The following is a 20618-nucleotide window of genomic DNA, read 5'->3' on the forward strand; positions in this document are numbered from 1 at the left end:
GAAAAATTAAGAGCATATTTTCTATAATTTTAATTCTACACAAATATCAAGCTGTACACTGAATGTGGAAGGGCAATGGGATGCAGTGGTCAAGAGCACCAACCCTGGAGTGACCTGCTAGCTCTGTGGCTGGCAGGAAGTCAGCTGTCTCCTGGAAGCCTCAGAGTCTTTATCTGTAAAGTGAAGTGTTATAAATTTGTTCATTCAATAAATATTGAGTACCTACTCAGTGCCAGGCAGAATCCTTGCTCTGGGGACACAGGAGTGAACACACAGACAAAAACACCTGCCCTCACATTCAATAAATACATGAAATATGGGCCAGGTGTGGTGGTTCACAACTGTAATCCTAACACTCTGGGAGGCCGAGGCGGGAGGATAGCTTGAGCTCAGGAGTTCGAGACCAGCCTGAGCAAGAGCGAGACCCTGTCTCTACTAAAAATAGAAAGAAATTAGTAAGACAACTAAATATATATGCAAAAAATTAGATGGACAGGGTGGCGCATGCCTATAGTCCCAGCGACTCGGGAGGCTGAGGCAGGATTGCTTGAGCCCAGGAGTTTGAGGTTGCTGTGAGCTAGGCTGACGCCATAGCACTCTAGCCCAGGTAACAAAGCAAGACTCTGTCTCAAAAAAAAAAAAAAACAAAAAAAAAAAAACAAAACCACAAAACCAAACCCACACATGAAATATGTTAAAGTGTTAAGGCTAAGGAGAAAAAAAAGGTAGAGAAAGGAAGTAAGAAGTGTGAGTGTGCATGTGTGTGTGCATATGTGGCCAGGTGAGGCCTCACTGAGAAGGTGACATTTGTGTAAAGAGCTCAAGGAAGTGAGTACAACCTTAGGGAATGAGTCATATGCATATTTCTGTGGGAAGAGCACCCCAAGCAGAGGGAACGGCAAGTGAAAACAAGACTTTATGGTGCAAGTGTGACTAGTAAGTTTGAAAAATAACCAGGAAGCAAGTGGAGCTGATACAGAGTGAAGGAGAAAGACCAGGAAACTGGGTTGGGGGAGAGAGGCACAAATCACAGACGGCACTATAGGTCACATAAGAAATGGAACTTTCTCTAGGAACATGGGAGCGATTTGAGGGTTCTGACTGAGGAAGGAGAGATCTGACTAACGTTTTTAAAAGATCACACTGGCCACTGAGTAAAAAACAGCCTGGAGGAAAGCAAGAGTAGAAGCCAGGAACCTACAGGGACTATCCCAGTGCCAGATGGTGGTGCTTTGGACCAGGTTGGTAGCCATGGAGGTGTTGAGAAGTAGTAGAATTCTGAATATGTTTTGAAGACAGCGCCCATCCAATTTACTGTATGAAAAAAAGGAGAGGAATTGAGATTGACTCCAGAGTTTTGAGAATGAGCAACTGGAACAATGGAGCTGTGATAAATTAAGCTGGTGAAGATGAATATTTAAGAAGAAATAACCAGGAGTTCATGTTAAGTCTGAGTTGCCTATTGATGTCTAAGTGGAGATGATAAGTAAACAATGGCTATAAAAGCTAAAATTCAAATATCAACAACCTATTATTATTAGTAGTGGTATCTATTATGCAAATGAAAGCTGTTATAAGGATTATTAAATAAGTTAATACATGTAGTGTTTCAAACAGTATCTTCCATTTACTAGGTGCTCAAAAACTATTATTATAGAAAATAAATGCTTACTGAACTAAACAGAAATAATTATTGGCTAATACTGGTATTATATTTGAGACCTATCAAACTCTTTCCTAAGTATTTTTGTCACTCTAAAAAAGGTACATCATTTAATCTGACCAGAAATAACACATGTGAAGTATTTTAGGCCATTCGTGGTGGCTCACACCTGTAATCCTAGCACTCTGGGAAGCTGAGGCGGGAGGATCTCTTGAGGTCAGGAGTTCGAGACTAGCCTCAGCAAGAGTGAGACTTTGTCTCTACTAAAAATAGAAAGAAATTATTTGGGCAACTAAAAATAGAAAAAAAATTAGCCAGGCCTGATGGCATACTCCTGTAGTCCTAGCTACTCCAGAGGCTGAGGCAGGAGGATCACTTGAGCCCAGGTGTTTGAGGTTGCTGTGAGCTAGGCTGACGCCACGGCACTCTAGCCCAGGTAACAGAGCAAGACTCTGTCTCAAAAAAAAAAAAAAAAACAAGGTATGAAGTATTTTAAATTCCTGATATTAAGTTAGAAAAAAACTGTTTTATGTTTTAAAAGTCATTAAGAATTTTACAATTTCTAGAATGAAAATTTTTTATTATAGTCACATAATGGTGGCTGTGTTTTTTGTTTTTTGAGACAGAGTCTCGGCCGGGCGCGGTGGCTCACGCCTGTAATCCTAGCACTCTGGGAGGCTGAGGTGGGCGGATCGTTTGAGCTCAGGAGTTCGAGACCAGCCTGAGCAAGAGCGAGACCCCACCTCTACTAAAAATAGAAAGAAATCATATGGACAGCTAAAAATATATATAGAAAAAATTAGCCGGGCATGGTGGCGCATGCCTGTAGTCCCAGCTACTCGGGAGGCTGAGACAGGAGGATCGCTTGAGCTCAGGAGTTTGAGGTTGCTGTGAGCTAGGCTGACGCCACGGCACTCACTCTAGCCTGGGCAACAGAGTGAGACTGTGTCTCAAAAAACAAAAAAAAAAAAAAAAAAAAATGAGACAGAGTCTCACTCTGTCACCCTGCGTAGAGTGCCATGGAATCATCATAGCTCACTGTAACCTCAAACTCCTGGGCTCAAGCAACCCTCTTGCTTCAGCCTCCCAGGTAGCTGGGACTACAGGTGCATGCTACGACGCCTGACTAATTTTTCTATTTTTATTAGAAACTAAGTTTTCTATTTTTAGTAGAGACGGGGTCCCACTCTTGCTCAGGCTGGACTCGAAATTCCTGAGCTCAAGTGATCCTTCCGCCTCCTCCTCCCAGAGTGCTAGGATTATAGGCGTGAGCCACCACGCCCGGTGAATGGTAGCATTTTATTATTAGAATACTTCAGAAATCCCTCATAGGTTACTAATTTTAAGGTATACATGATAGATCAATAGTTTCTTTTATAACATCAATTTTTTAAAAATGATAGTTCACTTTCATAAAAGTAACTTACGCTAATTGTACAAAAGTTTAAAAAACTGAGTTTTAAAAACACAGCACCCAAAAATCAACCATAGTCTTACCACAACCATTGTTAACATCTGGGGTATATTCTTCCATAGATATGATTCTATGTACATACATACAAATAAATAAATACATTAAATTTTTTTTATTTTGCAAAATGCTCTATAAAATGCATCTTATACAAACATACATTCCATGCCATCAAATCCAGTCATGTATAATCATTTTCTTTTTTTTTTTTTTTTTTTTTTTTGAGATAGAGTCTCACTCTGTTGCCCAGGCTAGAGTGAGTGCCGTGGCGTCAGCCTAGCTCACAGCAACCTCAAAATCCTAGGCTCAAGCGATCCTCCTGTCTCAGCCTCCCGAGTAGCTGGGACTACAGGCATGTGCCACCATGCCCGGCTAATTTTTTCTATATATATTTTAGCTGTCCATATAATTTCTTTCTATTTTTAGTAGAGATGGGGTCTCGCTCTTGCTCAGGCTGGTCTCGAACTCCTGAGCTCAAACGATCCGCCCACCTCGGCCTCCCAGAGTGCTAGGATTACAGGCGTGAGCCACCGCGCCCGGCCTAATCATTTTCAATGGCCATAGATTCTCTTGATTTGAATGTACCATAATGTAGCCCCTGGAAATCCTATATTTGGGGTCATGTAGGTTGTTCCCATTTTTCTATCTATCACATCACTAAAAGGTTTGCAGATGTCAATTTTTATTAATACATCCTCAAGTAGGCTCCAACTGCTCATTAGGAATGTTCATTAGTTAACCTTTAGGTTAACTGCTGAGTCAGTTGGCTTGACTATGTTTAAGGCTTCTGACAGCTACAGCTAGGATCCCCCTTCTCACCAGTGCTGCTCTCAATCTGTTAGCTTAAAAAATGGCATCTTGTTGAGATTTTAATTTGTATTTATTTTAATTATCAGCATGACTAGATTTTGGTGGGTAGAGGAGGGGAGTCAGCGTGAAATACAACAATTCTACCTAATATCTTTACTTTGGTTCTTACCCTTGGATCAGTATCTTCCTCTTCTTCATCAGGGTTGTAGGTCTCAGCACAGACTAAAATTGGAAAGAAAAAACAAAGAGAAAAATTAATTTAACAGATATGTGATTTTAGAGAAAATAAAATAGTAAGTCAACTATTTATTCACTGTTTTCTAAAGTTGCAGTGATCTTTTAAAATTCCTTCTTTAAATTAATAGATACATTAAGTACCTACAAGTGTCAGGCATTCTCAGGTGCTGAAGACCCAGCTCTCTAGAGATTGGTGGTCCCAAATAGGAGAAAGATGATGAAATATACCACCTACTAAATCCTATGGTACCGTAGTGGCTAGAGCGAACAAGGAGCTGTTGTCTGCTGAGTTATGAGGCAGGGGTAAAAAAACCATGAGGTACAATATATGCAGTATAAATACAGAGATATAGAAGTAATTACCAAAAGAATCAATTAACATAGTTCAAAGTCATTATGTGCATGTATAACTTAAGAATTAATTTTAGGCCAGGTGCGGTGGCTCACGCCTGTAATCCTATCACTCTGGGAGGCCGAGGCAGGTGGATCGCTTGAGGTCAGGAGTTCGAGACCAGCCTGAGCAAGAGCGAGACCTTGTCTCTACTAAAAATAGAAAGAAATTATCTGGCCAACTAAAAATATATATAGCAAAAATTAGCCGGGCATGGTGGCACATGCCTGTAGACCCAGCTACTCGGGAGGCTGAGGCAGTAGGATCGCTTAAGCCCAGGAGTTTGAGGTTGCTGTGAGCTAGGCTGACGCCACGGCACTCACTCTAGCCCGGGCAACAGAGCGAGACTCTGTCTAAAAAAAAAAAAAAAAGAATAAATTTTAAAACAAAACAAATACTATGTGTCAGGTTCTGTTCTAGGTATAATATTATATAAACCTAAAGCCAACCTGATTTTCTTTGTAGGTAACTTGTGTTTGTGCCAGTTGCCTATAGGCCTGCTCTTTGTCACTGTAATTCAAAGATTTAAAAAATATTCATTGCAACTTTATAATACCAAAATATCAGAAATGATGTAAGTATACATTTGAATAATGCAGCTATAAGAAAGTAAGAAAGAATGAAGAAAGTTTCGTGGGCTAATAGAGAGTGAGTTCTAAGGAACAAAAAGCCAAAAAAAAAAAAAAAAGGCAAGGTGAAGAAGAGTATATACAGTATACTATGCCTTCCATAAGAGAAGACTTCCATTAGAAAGAAGGAAAGCTAAGAATGGAGGGAAAATAAATATATATTTTTTACTTGTTAATTTTCCAAAAGGAAACAATTTGGGAACAATAAACCAGAAAGTAAGGAAATTGTTTTCCTAGAGCATAAGTAGAAACAAGAAGGAAAGGATAGGAAAGGGAATTAAACTTCTCTGAGGAAATTATTTTATATAAAAAGTTTTTTTGACATGTAAGCCATGTTAATGTTTCACATTTTAAAAAAATTAAATTAAACTGATAAGGAGGACCCTAAAACCAAATACAAGAAACAAATAAACCTAACCATGTAATAGGCTGATAATATAACCACAGGGAAGGAAAGAATTATTCTTTTTTTTTTTTTTAATTTTTTTTTCTCCAGAACATTTTAGGGGTATAAACGCTTTGGTCACATAAATTGCCTTTGTACCGCCCGAGTCAAAGCTACAAGGGTGCCCATCCCCCAGACAGCAGGCACTACACCCACCAGGTGTGAATTTACCCATCCCCTCTATCCCTCTCCCACCTGCCAGATCTCCAATGAATGTTACTTCCATGTGTGCACATAAGTGTTGATTGATTAGTACCAATTTAATGGTGAGTACATGTGGTGTTTGTTTCTCCATTCTTGTGATGGAAAGAAGAATTATTCTAAGTAGCTTCTGAACATAGTAAGTGGGGTCTACTGTATCCTAACAACAAAAAAGAACTCCTGTTGGTGATCAATAGCTATTCCAAACTCTTCTGTGTGTATTACCGTAGTGAGTACATAAGCAAACTCACATTTTTTTCACTGGAAAGGGGATACAAATATGGAATGGAGGAAAAAATACAATTGGAAATATCAATACAAATCATGATTTTAAAATCTTACCCTTAGGTGTTAGCGGCAAAGTCAATGAATTATCTAGCGAATAAAAAAAGTTTTGTGTTCACTAACAAATTTTTTTTTACCAAGAATGAACTAAAAGTGATCACCAGTTTCTCAGAATGCAGCAAACCTGTTTCCTCTTCACAACACAGGCCATTACAGCTGGAGTAAGTTTTCTTCTAATAAATTCTCAAATATCTGTAATAGCTGTGTGACCAGTGGTGATTTACTGCAGATTTCCACCCTCTCCTCTGTATATTGGAGCTAACAATTTCTCACTGTCAGAAGGATTCAAGTAGGCAAGTGCCAGGCACACGGTAAGGATGTGGTAAATGCCAACTCTTTGAACTATTACTATCATTACTACTTTTCCATTTGTTCTGAAGTTCAGGAATAATTATTGTTGCCTTGGTTCTGTTCTCTATCTCAGCTCTTTCAACAACTGTCCTTTCTTCAAGGCTGCCCTTCATCACAGATTTCTGACCCTACTCTCATTTGTGTGTTGGCTAAAAGAACCCATACATCTACAACTAGCAGACAAGCTGATACATACCACTCCCAATTTAATTTTCAGTTTCTTGGAGACATTTACCCATTGCAGCCCAATTTCCCCTTCCTGACTGATTTTCTGAAATAATAAAATACCTGAGAATGTGGCTAAGGAAGGGAAGGGTGAATCCTGTATACAGGACATGCCAAAGCATGAGCCAGGAAAGTAACACTGGGATGTAGGTAATGACTCACTAAATTTCTCCACGCATTCCTCTTTCCTGGAGATGAGGTCAGGGTGCATTTATCTCAGTTCTGCCCTAAAGATTAAGGCAGACATCTACCTTAGTTTGTAGCCATTTTTATTGCCACTTTTTGCATCTTCATAGGTATTTTGGTAGGTGATTGGGGAAGCTGCATCAAGGGCATCTAACCAGACACTATGCTAAAACTGCAAGCTTCTTGGTTCTCTGTGCTCTTGATTAAGGTCATTATCAGACCAGTTTTCTAACTAGAAATTTGGAATTCATCATGACTTCCTTCTTTCACCTCTTATTCAATGAATACATCACATTCTGCTTCAGAAATATTTTTCATACGTGACCTTTATTCAGTCTCTTCCAATTGCTACTCCTTGGTCTAAGACTTCAAAACAACTACTTAATAAATTTTTTTAAAAATCTTTACTTCAGGAGATAGATGGGTACACAGATATTACACTAACTTTCTCTACTTTTGTGTAGAAAATCTTTCATTTAAAAGGTTAAAAAATATTGAATATGATGAATCTGATCAATATTAAAAAAGGTTTCGGCCGGGCGCGGTGGCTCACGCCTGTAATCCTAGCACTCTGGGAGGCCGAGGCGGGTGGATTGCTCAAGGTCAGGAGTTCGAGACCAGCCTGAGCGAGACCCCGTCTCTACTAAAAATAGAAAGACATTATATGGACAACTAAAAATCTATATAGAAAAAATTAGCCGGGCATAGTGGCGCATGCCTGTAGTCCCAGCTACTTGGGAGGCTGAGGCAGTAGGATCACTTAAGCCCAGGAGTCTGAGGTTGCTGTGAGCTAAGCTGACGCCACGGCACTCACTCTAGCCTGGGCAACAAAGTGAGACTCTGTCTCAACAAAAACAAAAACAAAAAAAAAAAAAAAAAAAAGTTTAAGAAAGCCTTTAATGATGAGACTGATATGATTTTACTGATAATGACACTTAATCTTGGGCTAGCCTATTTCTAGGTTTGCTTTTCCTCCAATTTTGGAGGAAAGTCCTTTAGCAACTTAGCTCATTTTTATATTTTTAGACATTAATATAACTCAGGTAGAAAATGTTAATTATAATTTTCAAGTCTTAACATACAGAACTGTGATATAAATGTAGGTATTTTCATTATAATTATGAAAATGTTTCTATTTGTGGAAAACCATTATGCCTCAATTTTCCAAAACTGGTTTTAAATTTTCTTCCATTTTTTTCTTTTATCTTTTCTTCCCCCCAAACACTGGGTCTTGTTCTGTCACCCAGGCTGGAGTGCAGTGGACCGATCATAGCTCACTGTAACCTATACCTCCTGGACTCAAGCAATCCTCCTGCATCAGCCTCCCAAGTAGCTAGGACTATAGGCACATGCCACTATGCCCAGTTAATTTTTTTTTTTTTTAAGAGATGGGGTCCCGCCATGTTGCCCAGTCTGGTCTTGAACTCCTAGCCTCCAGCAATCTTCCCAACTCAGCCTCCTAAAGTGCTGGGATTACAGGCATAAGCCAAAATATCCAGCCCCCTTTTCTATCTTTTTATTTCTTTATTATGGTAAGAACACTTAACATGGGAATTAACTTCATAATAAAATTTTAAGTACACAACACAGTATTGTTAACTAATAAGCACAATGTTGTATAGCAAATCTCTAGAATTTATTCATCCTGTATAACAAAAACTTTATACCCATTGAACAGCAACTCCATGTTTCTTCCTCCTACCAGTTCCTCCCAACCACCATTCTACTCTGTTTCTATGAATTTGACTTTTTAGACACCTCAGTATTTGTCCTTTTATCACTGGCTTACTTAGCATAATGTTCTTTTTTCCCTTTTGAACTCCTGACTCACTTTCCTTTGCCTTCTTCCTCTGTTCCCACCTACCTCTCTATTTCCTGGTCCCAAATTACTTTCCTCGCTTTCTATGTAAAAACCCATTTTTTTTTTTTTTTTTTGAGACAGAGTCTCACTGTGTTGCCCGGGTTAGAGTGCTGTGGCATCCACCTAGCTCACAGCAACCTCAAACTCCTGGGCTCAAGCGATCCTCCTGCCTCAGCCTCCCGAGTAGCTGGGACTACAGGCATGCACCACCATGCCTGGCTAATTTTTCTATATATTTTTAGCTGTCCATATAATTTCTTTCTATTTTTAGTAGAGACGGGGGTCTTGCTCTTGCTCAGGCTGGTCTCGAACTCCTGACCTTAAGTGATCCTCCTGCCTCGGCCTCCCAGAGTGCTAGGATTACAGGCGTGAGCCACCACGCCCGGCCTAAAACCCCATTTTTAAGTGCCTACTTATTGTTGCTGCCCCTATGGTTCTGTGTATCAGGGAGCTTGTCTCAGTGTACAAGTTACCTGGAGAAGGCCCATAGTTGTGTGATCCTCTATACAGCCTCAAGAATTACACGGTGTCTCATGAGATGCTCAAGACCTATTGAAAATGAAGATTAAAACAGCAGCACAGCCCCTTGTTTAAGGGAATTTATTTTGCTGTAGGTCTCCAGAAGATGTCACTAGTCAGTATTGTGATACTACACAAAGTGATGACAAACATTATCCAGAACAATTTCTTTCAAATTTTAACTGGTGCCTCCTTCATCCAGAAATGTGAATCATTAAACTGTACTTGTTTCTGCTGAGAAATCCTCTACTAAATAATAACAATAATGAAATAAAAATAAAATGTACTTGTGAGAGAAAACCCTTTCATTTCTATAAACAAATGAGCACTGGCCGGATACAGTGGCTCATGCCTGTAATCCTAGCACTCTGGGAGGCGGAAGAATTGTCTGAGGTCAGGAGTTTGAGACCAGCCTGAGCAAGAGTGAGACCCCCATCTCTACTAAAACAAAACAAAACAAAATAAAACAAAAAGCAAAACCATAAAAAACTGTGTTTAAAATTAAAAAATAAAAAAAGAAATGAGCACAGATCCTGGTCACAGGCCTTAGGACCTGTGCTGCCCTGCCATAACAAAATACCACAGACTCGGTGGTTTAAACAACAGAAATTTACTTTCTCACAGTTCTGGAGGTTGGAAGTCCAAGATCAAGGTATTGGCACATTTGGTTTCTCCTGAGGCCTCTCTACTTGGCTTTGGCTTGCAGATGGCTGCCCTCTTGCTGTGGCCTCATATAGCCTTTTCTCTGTAAGTACACACTCCTGGTATCTCGTCCTCTTCTTCCTTTTTTTTTTTTTTTTTTTAGACAGTCTCACTCTGTCACCCTGGGTAGAATGCAGTGGCATCATCATAGCTCACTGCAACCTCAAACTCCTGGGCTCCAGCAATCCTCCTGCCTCAGTCTCCAGAGTAGCTGGGACTACAGGCACATGCCACCATATCTGGCTATTTTTTTCTATTTTTAGTAGAGATGGGGTCTCACTCTTGCTCAGGCTGGTCTCAAATTCCTGCGTTCAGGTGATCTTTCCACCTTGGGAGTGCTAGGTTTACAGGTGTGAGCCCTGTGCCCTGCCTCTTCCTCTTCTTATAAGGACATTATTCCTATTGGATTAGGGCTCTGCCCTTATGACCTCATTTAACCTTAATTACCTCTTTAAAGGCCCTATCTAGACATACAACCACATTGGGGCTAGGGCTTCAATCTATGAATTTGGGGGGTACACAATTCATTCCATAACACTGGGTTTCTAAATTATTTTAAGCAATGCTTAGTAATATTTCAGCTAAAGATAGCTATGGATGGAAAAAATACTGCATACTTGAAAGGATATAAAGACAAATATCAGTATTTCAGTATATTGTAAGCATGCAGCTTTAAAGGGGCAAGGAGCATCTGCCTTGCAGAAATGAGTGACCAACATGGCACCAGATTCTCAGTGGCCTGTTCTGTTGACTGTCACAGTCATCACTAGAGACACGACATTCCCTGCCTATGTGTGGCAGGATGCCAATACACAAATTTCTGATTAATGTGTTTTGAGGTTTCAATGAATATTTAATAAATGAGAACTGTTTTTTTTTTATGAAGGAAGTTTTGAAATTAATAGAATCATACTAACATTTCAAACTCAAAGACAGTTAACACTAATTTGGGACTATATCAAGAAAGCCATGAACTGTCTTCATTTAGTGTATTTATCGTTTGATGTAAAGCAGTAGTCACCAACTTTTTTGGCACCAGGGACCAGTTTCATGGAAGACAATTCTTCCAAACATCGGGGTTCAGTGGGTGGGCTGGGGTGAGGAAAGGTTTCAGGATGATTCAAGCGCATTACATTTATTGTGTACTTTATTTCTATTATCATTACATTGTAATATATAATAAAATTATTATACAACTCACCATAATGCAGAATCAGTAGGAACCCTGAATTTGTCTTGTTTTCCTGCATCTAGACAGTTCCATCTGGGGGTAATGGGAGACAGTGACACCCAAAGTGTGTTGCTTATGTCCAGTCTACTCTGTAATCTTGTTTTGGTTGCTGTCACTGCAGAACACCCTGCTTCACAAAGGTAGGCTGTTCGAAATGGAAGCAAGCTTTTCAGTGTTTTTGTGGCTATCTCAGGATAGTCTGTCTTGACTTCAATCCAGAATGTATGGAAATTTGAAGTTGTCTCAAACATACTTTTAAGGCCACTGTCATTTGTGATCTCAAGCAGTTGATCTTCTAGCACGCACAAAGTCAATTCACCTGGCTTATTCACAAATGGGTCTCGGATCCATTCCTTCCAAGTTCGGGGATTTTTTGTGGTTGGGAAGTAATGCTCAAACTCTTTTGAAAGCTGAGATAGGTGATCATGCACCAGCTGGGAGAAAGAAGGCCCTGGCTCAGGCTCTTTCAAAATCTCTGCTTAGGTTTGAAACATGTCAAAAATCCCAATGTTCATTCGTCACCCCCATAATTTCGGTTTGGCTTTGAATGCAGACACTTTATCTGCCAACTTGAACATAGTTGTCATTTTCCCCTGAAGTGACAGATTGAGTTCACTGAGCAGGTTAAATATGTTGCACAAGTAAGCAAGTTTTTCGACCCATTCTGTGTCCCTGAAATATGCTGCCAGTGGTCATTGTTTTTGTAAAAGAAATCTCTGGAGTGGCTCTCATAACTCAAAAAACTTTGGCCAGTGATCTACCTTTAGAAAGCCATCTCACTTCTGTGTATAAGAGAAGATGTGTGTGCTCTGCATCCATTTCCTCACAGAGCTAGACAAATAGATGTGAGTTCAGGGCATGTACTTTAATGTGGTTGATAATTTTAATCACATCTTGCAAAATGTTTAGTTCAGGTGACATTTTTCAGCTAGCTAGCATTTCTCTATGGATGACATAGTACGTAGACTCACATTCAGAAGCGACCTCTTTAACCAAGTAGTGAAACCAGAAAGCTGTCCAGTCATGGCGGCCACTCTATCCGTGCATATACCAACACAAAATGACCAATTCAGTTTTCCTGATGTGTAATCACTCAAAGACTTGAATACTTCTGCAGCTGTGGTGTTGGCTGGCAACAAAAATGCACATAACATATCCCATGCACATTCTCCTGAAAAATATATGCCACAAAAATAAGCACTGTCGCCTTGTTGTCAATATCAGTAGACTCATCAACCTGGATTGCGTACCACAGTGACTCATTAATCCTCTCTAACAATTGTGCCTCATTATCCTCTGCTATTTCATCAATTCCGTCTAGTTATGGTGCTAGCCGAAAGAGGAACCCATGCCACCTTTTGAACTGCAGCCTCTCCTAAAAGTTCACGACAAATATCCTTAGCAGAAGGACAGGATCAACTCTTCACCAATAGTAAAGGGCTTTTTAGCTTTAGCAATGTGGTTAGCCACTAAGAATGATGCTCTCAGTGCAGACGCATTTGATGAAGTGGTAGCTTTCAACAATTGCTTCTGTTCTTTGTGTTCATGTTTTTTCTTTTGAAAAAACTCAAGAATTTTAATGCAGGGTGCTTGGTCTCCACATGGTGAAGCTTCATTGGATAGCTGGTTGCCACATATTATACAAAGCACGTTTTGGAGAATGTGAATAACCTATTGCAATGAACCCATAATTCAAGTAGGACTCTTGGTATTTTCTTTTAAATGCAGCTTTCATTTTGTTGGCAGTCTTAAGAGTCTTCTGCTGTCTCATCATTGGGTCTTTCCCCCTTTTCAAAGAAGCTTTCCAGTGATGTTTGTTTTTCACTCATTTTTGCTAGAGTTAGCTTGTGGGCTTACTAAAACTGTGACTGAGACAAGTGTGCAGTGCAGGAGATGGATGGAAGTGGTAAATAAAATAATGGGCGTGCCACATGTGGACTAAAGTAAGTGTCAGATTCTGACTTAAAGCTGGACCTGGCTGCTCTGCTTGTAGGGGAGGAGGTAAAGTAAGGTTGGAAAAACAGATGGGGGCCGGGCGTGGTGGCTCACGCCTGTAATCCTAGCACTCTGGGAGGCCGAGGCAGGAGGATCGTTTGAGCTCAGGAATTCAAGACCAGCCTGAGCAAGAGCAAGACCCCGTCTCTACTAAAAAAATAGAAAGAAATTAGCTGGACAACTAAAAATATATAGAAAAAATTAGCCGGGCATAGTGGCGCGTGGCCGTAGTCCCAGCTACTGGGGAGGCTGAGGCAGTAGTATTGCTTGAGCCCAGGAGTCTGAGGTTGCTGTGAGCTAGGCTGACGCCATGGCACTCTAGTCCAGGCAACAGAGTGAGACTCCGTCTCAAAAAAAAAGAAAGAAAGAAAAAAAGAAAAAGAGATGGGGAATGGGGCTCCTGATGTGACTCAAGGACCTGACTTAAAGCCTGCCACCAGATGCAGCTGTACAATTGAAGCACATCAACTCACTTGCCACTATAAAGCCTGCCACCAGATGCAGCTTGTTACTCACTGATAGAGTTTTGATATGAGTCTGTAAGCAATTGATTTTTTATGGTCTCTGTGCAATCAAACATCTCTGCTAATGATAATCTGTATTTGCAGCCGCTCCCCAGCCTCAGCTCCACCTCAGATCATCAGGCATTAGATTTTCTTAAGGAGTGTGCAACCTAGAACCCTCGCATGCACAGTTTATAGTATGTTTGCACTCCTATGAGAATCTAATGCCACCGAAGATATGACAGGAGGCGGTGCTCACGTGGTGATGCTAGCGATAGGGAGTAGCTGTAAATACAGATGAAGCTTCGCTCACCTCCTGCTGTGTACCTCAGTTCCTAACCTGTGGGGGGGGGTTGGGGGGGCGCAGGACCACAGATGTAGAGGGATTGTTCTGTTAGAATGTATAACTTGGAAGGCACAGCTTTTCAATTCCAGTGGTTTGCAAGAAAGAGCAGCATCAAGAAGGAGAATAGGCTGGGTGTGGTGGCTCACGCCTGTAATCCTAGCACTCTGGGAGGCAGAGGCGGGAGGATTGCTTGAGGTCAGGAGTTCGAGACCAGCCTGAACAAGAATGAGACCCCATCTCTACTGAAAAATAGAAAGAAATTATCTGGACAACTAAAAATGTATATAGAAAAAATTAGCCGGGCATGGTGGCGCATGCCTGTAGTCCCAGCTACTTGGGAAACTGAGACAGGAGGATTGCTTAAGCCCAGGAGTTTGAGGTTGCTGTGAGCTAGGCTGATGCCATGGCACTCTAGCCCAGGCAACAGAGTAAGACTCTGTTTTTTTTTTTTTTTTTTTCCAGAGTAAGACTCTGTTTCAAAAAAAAATGAGGAGGAGAACAACATGCCTTTGAAGATACATACATACTGGGGTCTGGGCTTGGTCCCATCCACTACTCAGCTGTTAAGGGTAAATAATAGTAAGTGACATTTAAAAAACAGGACTGGGCTCACAGGAGACACTCAGTTTAGCTGCTACCTCTTCTACGGTGCTTTATGTTCCAGATTATTATTTATTCAGTCATCCTGAAGTGTTAGAGAAGTCTCTTCTGCAGTCTTTGACATAGTACACATCCTCACACAACTAGTTTTTACCCAGGTCCTTGGGTCACATCAGGAGCCCCATGCCCCATCTCTCCTTCCAACCTACTTTACCTCCTCCCCTATAAGCAGAGCAACCAGGTCCAGCTCAACTCCCAAGTCTTTACAATACTCTTCCACTTAGAATGCATCCTTTCTGATATTAGCCAAATAGTAACCATATTTTTCAACCTCTAGTGCAATTTTTGCCTCCCTCTAAGTAGTATTTAATTTCTTATGCCTATTATAATCTCTCCCGATTCCTTCCTTCCCTTCCATCCATCTACCCATCCATACGTACTCATATTGTTCTAAGTGTTAACTATACACCAATGAACAAAACAGATAAGATTCCCAGCCCTCATGGAACTTATTCTCTAATATAGGCAACTAGCTAATAAATAGGATAAATAAGTTAAGATAGATAGATAAAGCACTAAGGAGCAAATAAATTAAGGGAGGGAGATAGATTGTGTATGTGTGTGTTGCGAAAGGCGGGGAGTAAATTTGAGACAGGCCTTACTGAGTTGTCCTTCAAATGAAGGTCTGAAGAATGTAAGTGAGAAAACAACAAAAGAGTTTTGATGAACTATGGAAGTAAAAGTCTCACTAGAATGGGCTCGAGAGAGAATAGAAGAAGAAAAACTAGAAACAGCAAATATGGACAAGTCCTTCAAAGGGTTTTGCTGTAAAGGTATGGAGAGAAAATGGGTGGTGGCTGTAGAGGAAGGAGTGGTCAAAAAAAGTTTTATTTTATTTTTTAAGAAGAGAGAGCCAACAGTATCTTTCTTTGTTGAAAGTATAATCCAGATACGCGGTGGCTCACGCCTGTAATACTAGCACTCTGGGAGGCCGAGGCAGGCGGATCGTTTGAGCTCAGAAGTTCGAGACCAGCCTGAGCGAGAGTGAGACCCTGTCTCTACTAAAAAAAAAATAGAAAGAAATTAGCTGGACAACTAAAAACATATAGAAAAAATTAGCTGGGCATGGTGGTGCATGCCTGTAGTCCCAGCTACTCGGGAGGCTGAGGCAGAAGGATTGCTTGAGTCCCGGAATTTGAGGTTGCTGTGAGCTAGGCTGACGCCACAGCACTCTAGCCAGGGCAAAAGAGCGAGACTCTGTCTCAAAAAAAAAAAAGTATAATCCAGATAAAGGATAAAGATTATGCAGAGTAGAGAGAAGCTAATTCCTAGAAGGATGAACAGATGGGATCTAGCATAGGTGGATACTGTGGACTCATAGGCTGGTGAAGAAGGATAGAAATGGTGGTGGGACTCTATGGAAATTCTCTTCTGTTGCTTCTATTTCCTTGGCTAAATAGACAACAAAATCATCTGTTGAAAATGGGGAAGGGGTGTTAGAAGTTTTGAGAGAGAAAAGATATGAAACACTTACCTAGGAGAACAGAGAGTGAAAAAAACATGGGAACATAGTATGATTTCTGGTATCAAGAGCTTACTAGAACTTAATGATCATGAACTGAAATAAGATCAGTCAGCAGGACTATCTATTTTCCTCCAATCAAGTTCCGCTGTATTGGTATAGGCACAAAGTAAGTAGAGAATTGGGCCCAACCAAAGTGTGGTTAAACCAACCAAGTAAAAAAAGGAAAAGTAAATTGAGGGTGTGTGCCAGGGAGTGATTATAATCACTGATCAAGGAATTTAAGAGGAAGTGAGGAATAGCGAAAAGGAGGCTATGGGTTATCAGGGTTCGAACAGGACAGCAAAGGAGTTGAGAAGACAGCAGGTAGTGGCTGAAGAATGGGATCACTCACTCAGGTGTGAGAAGTTGCAACGCTTGTTGTACCAGAGTATGATCATGGGATTGAGTGGCTGAAGGAGGTTAGAGGAGTGGAAAATAAGATCCTTGGAGGGGAGGAGGAGGTCAAGGAACAGAAAAGCCAGACACTGGAAGAATCATCTATGTAGAAATAAGAAGCAATGACCTCAGGATTATTAGATGACAAGGGGGAGCAGCGGCTGGTAGAATATAATTATATGAAGTTTTAAACTGAGGGTTTTAGGGAGAAGGGACAGAGAATGGTCTTGAAGCAGCCAAGAGAAGCAATAGAAACATTCACCCATTTCCTGTCAGTGTTACAAGGAAGGTAGAAGAGAAAAGAGCCATTGCTTGAGAAGCCTACAGTGCAAGCCCAGCTTCAGCTACAATGGAAAGATGAAGGCTGCACTCAGAGAACAGGTTAAGAATTTAGGGGATTTAGCTAAACAGCAAGAGTTCCAAAAAAGGTGCAAGGAAATAGGAAAGGTAGTACTTAGGACCTATGCTACCTTTGGGCACCTTATCACCTCAACTTTTGCAAGTTACTTAACCTCTGCTTTGCTGCCATTTCATCTGTAAAATGGGGATAATCAAGATATGTACCTCAGAGTGTTACTGTGAAGATGATATTCAACAATACAAGGAAGGCACTAGAAAGACCTTAAAATTGTGCACCTAGCATGTAGTCTGCACTTGGAGAAATGTTACCTATTGCTACAGGATATTTTCTCTCCTGCATCATCCTTTTGGATTCTTTGAAAAATCTTTTATTTTAACATTTCAATGATATGAAAAGGTTTTAAATCTTAAAACCATAAAATCTAAGAAGGTAACACCATGTACTTGTCCGAGTCCTCCATAAGGTTCAAGAACTGAGTAACACTAACAGAGGACCACCACACAGTAATTCATAAATTAACACCATCTGTAACCACAGGAGGAAGTGTCACGATACCCTCCCTCTCCCAGATCTATCCTATAGATGTTAACGGATATTTCTAACCTTTCGGGGGAAAAAAGAAGTACAGGGCAGGGATGAACAGAAATGGAAGATAAAAACTCATAGGTCTCAAAATAAACTTAATCCCTACTCTATTTCCTCTCAGGAAATTGATTCTCTCAACATGAGAACAAAATCTTCAATTTCCTTTAAATAGATTTTGGTGTTTGAACATTATCAGAGGCTTTCTGAAAACAAAAATGAGCCAATTTTCTCAAAGAAAAGGATTGAGGGATAGAAAAGAGATTCCTAGTCTTATGAGATAATAGGTCATATGACAATTTAAAATCAAGAAACCTTGCCAAAAAAAGGGAATATGAATGTGAAACATACCGCTTGTCTAGCAATTTGGAAACACATTAACATTCCAACTGTACTACCAAATAAACTCTAGACTTATCAAAAAGTCAAACATTTTAAGAAAAACTTTCAGAAAATATATTTACCAGCTCTATGAAAAAAGGGAGGCCTTCTTGGCTTAGGAATAATCATTTAAAAAAGGAAGAAGAGAATATATATACTCAATAAATATAATTGTTACTGAATGCCTATGATGTGTCAGGCAGAGTTTGAGGTACCAGTCATATATTAAAAGTCAGCTGGCCGCAGTGGTTCAAGCCTGTAATCCCAGCACTCTGGGAGGCTGAGGCAGGAGGATCACTTGAAGCCAGGAGTTAGAGATTAGCCTAGGCAAGATACCGAGACCTCCTCTCTACCAAAAATAAAAAAAAATTTAAAAATTAGCTGGACATGGTGGTGTGTGCCTACAGTGCCAGCTACTCAGGAGGCTGAGGCAAGAGGATCGCTTGAGCCCAGGAGTTTGAGGTTGCAATGAGCTATGATGATGCCACTGTACTCTAGCCAGGGTGAGACTCTGTCTCAAAAAAAAAAAAAAAAGAAAAAAGAAAAAAAATTTACAGTTTACTCAAACTTATTTAAAAAATAATCTAGATCATAACAGATAAAATGGCAAAATATTACCAAACTAGTCTCATACAGGAAAATACGAATAGATTTCTCATATTTGTAAAGCATTGATTTTTGTTAACCAAAGAAATGCCAAATAAAACTATGTGAGTTACTATTTTACATCTAAAGTCCATATCATTGACATGGTGGTGGAAATGCGGCCTTTGCAAGGTGCCTTTCTCCCTGCAGCCTAATCTGTAGACTGTTGCTAGAAAACAAGACACAGAAGAAGCCAAGGCAATGTTCAGTCTCTGACATATTGCCACTTCCAGAACCAAAACAGGAAATAATTCAAGTGGCTCAAAGAGTTGTATGTGAGAGGTTAATGGGAGCATAATCCAGAATACCAGGAACAGTAGTATAAAAAATCATTTCTAGTCATGTTGAGTTAGTCATGTGTGGAAAAAATAAAATAAAATAAAAAGAATAGGAAAAAAATCATTTTTAGAAGCTATAATTATAAACATGGAAAAGTATTAATAACATTAAATGCAAACCACATCAACTATAGCAATATAAAAATATATGCGTATATACTCAGAACTTAAAATGAAAACAGAATGAAAACACCAGAGATAATTTTACTTTTTGCATAATGTTCTATGATGTTGTCAGCTTATCTTTATATTTAAAAGATCAGTTTATTTTTATTTAACATATTCCTATCTTAAAATAGCATTTCAGCAGTATGTTATGAAAGAGAACACGTACCTGATAGTCGCCTATTAAATCTGCCAGGAACTGGAACTGCAAAACAAAGAAGCAGCAACATTTAGTCATCGTTATGTCACATGACCCCATTTTTATTCTCCCTTTTTGCAAAGATCTTTGACAACAGAACTAAACCAAGTAGTACATCAGTTCATTTTCTTCCATACTCAACCAGAAATACTTGTTCAATGTGATATTAAGACAATATAGAAAATATCTCTTAAAATAAACTCTTTATAACTTCAGTGTACTCAAGGTGGCAATTTTATTTCTGCTCACATTCATGTTCCATCTACTTTGTATCATTCCAAATGAATAAGAAGTCTGCTGAATTTATTGGTAATGTTATGATATACAGCAGTAAAATTCTCTTTTTTAATATTCTTAAAGATAATCCCCAGACCTGCTAGATAATAGCATTTACATTTCATTTTAAAATAATTTAGTTAGTATTACACTAAAGTTAAAAATAAATTAACCATTAAGGTATACTGTCCCCCTTAATTTGGGTGGGTTTTCTCCTGCACATAATCAATACATTAATCAGAAAAATGTACCAATGTTTTTATGTTGGGGAAAAAACATAAATTTTTCTCTTTGTTAATTTTTTTTTACTTTTTACCTATCACACTGTCTGATGGTTGTCTAAATTCTCACTACTAAACTACATCATCTGCATAAGGTTTTTTTTACCCTCCAAAGCTCAATCTAATTTATTTTTTCTTAAAAAATACATGATTTCCCTCCCTCCAAAAAAGAGAAATACGAGGATTAGTGACAAACAAACTGAAGATGGCTCAGAGAGCTAAACAAAACTAATGTGAGGACTTGGAAACAAAAATAGGCCCAGGAAGTAGGCAAATGTTCATTTATCACAAGACTGTAATCATCTAGAACAAATAGGTAATAATTCAAAAGAAAACCACAGTTATTACTGATAGAAAGCACTTACAATAGTCTCTCACTATTTCCTCAATCAAAGAATTAGTCAAAATTAATCCACCCATCAGCAAAGCAAGACAATGAATTCAGTTCAACAAATACATGTGGGGTGCTTAGTACATGGCATGCACTGTTTTTGACAATTTGTGAGACATCACTGAGCAAAACAAAGACTCCTGATTTCATGGAGCTTACATTCTAGCTTGAAGAGTATAGGAGAAAGTCTCCTTTGATCACTTGAAACACATGTGCCTGTCACTCAGGTAGATAGATGATATACTAGTTTAAGCTCTCCACTCAGACCTCACGGAATTTCCATAATGAAAACTGCAATGAACATGACTACACAACCTAAAATTATAAA

The 20618-nt window shown here is 39.5% G+C and overlaps 1 protein-coding gene across 3 annotated transcripts in view; it reads right to left on the reverse strand.

Annotated features, from left to right (window-relative positions):
- The window catches only part of PRKAR2A (protein kinase cAMP-dependent type II regulatory subunit alpha), a 93920-nt gene that overhangs the window by 37343 nt on the left and 35959 nt on the right, over positions 1-20618 (reverse strand). For all 3 annotated transcript variants that reach the window (XM_069473620.1, XM_069473619.1, XM_069473618.1), the window contains exons 2-3: positions 19313-19348; positions 4114-4166 (exon numbers count right to left, since the gene is read on the reverse strand). In XM_069473620.1, the coding sequence (XP_069329721.1) occupies positions 4114-4166; positions 19313-19348 (89 nt within the window). The remainder of the gene's footprint in view (positions 1-4113; positions 4167-19312; positions 19349-20618) is intronic.

Source organism: Eulemur rufifrons, chromosome 7 (assembly GCF_041146395.1).
Source record: "Eulemur rufifrons isolate Redbay chromosome 7, OSU_ERuf_1, whole genome shotgun sequence".
NCBI lineage: Eukaryota > Metazoa > Chordata > Mammalia > Primates > Lemuridae > Eulemur > Eulemur rufifrons.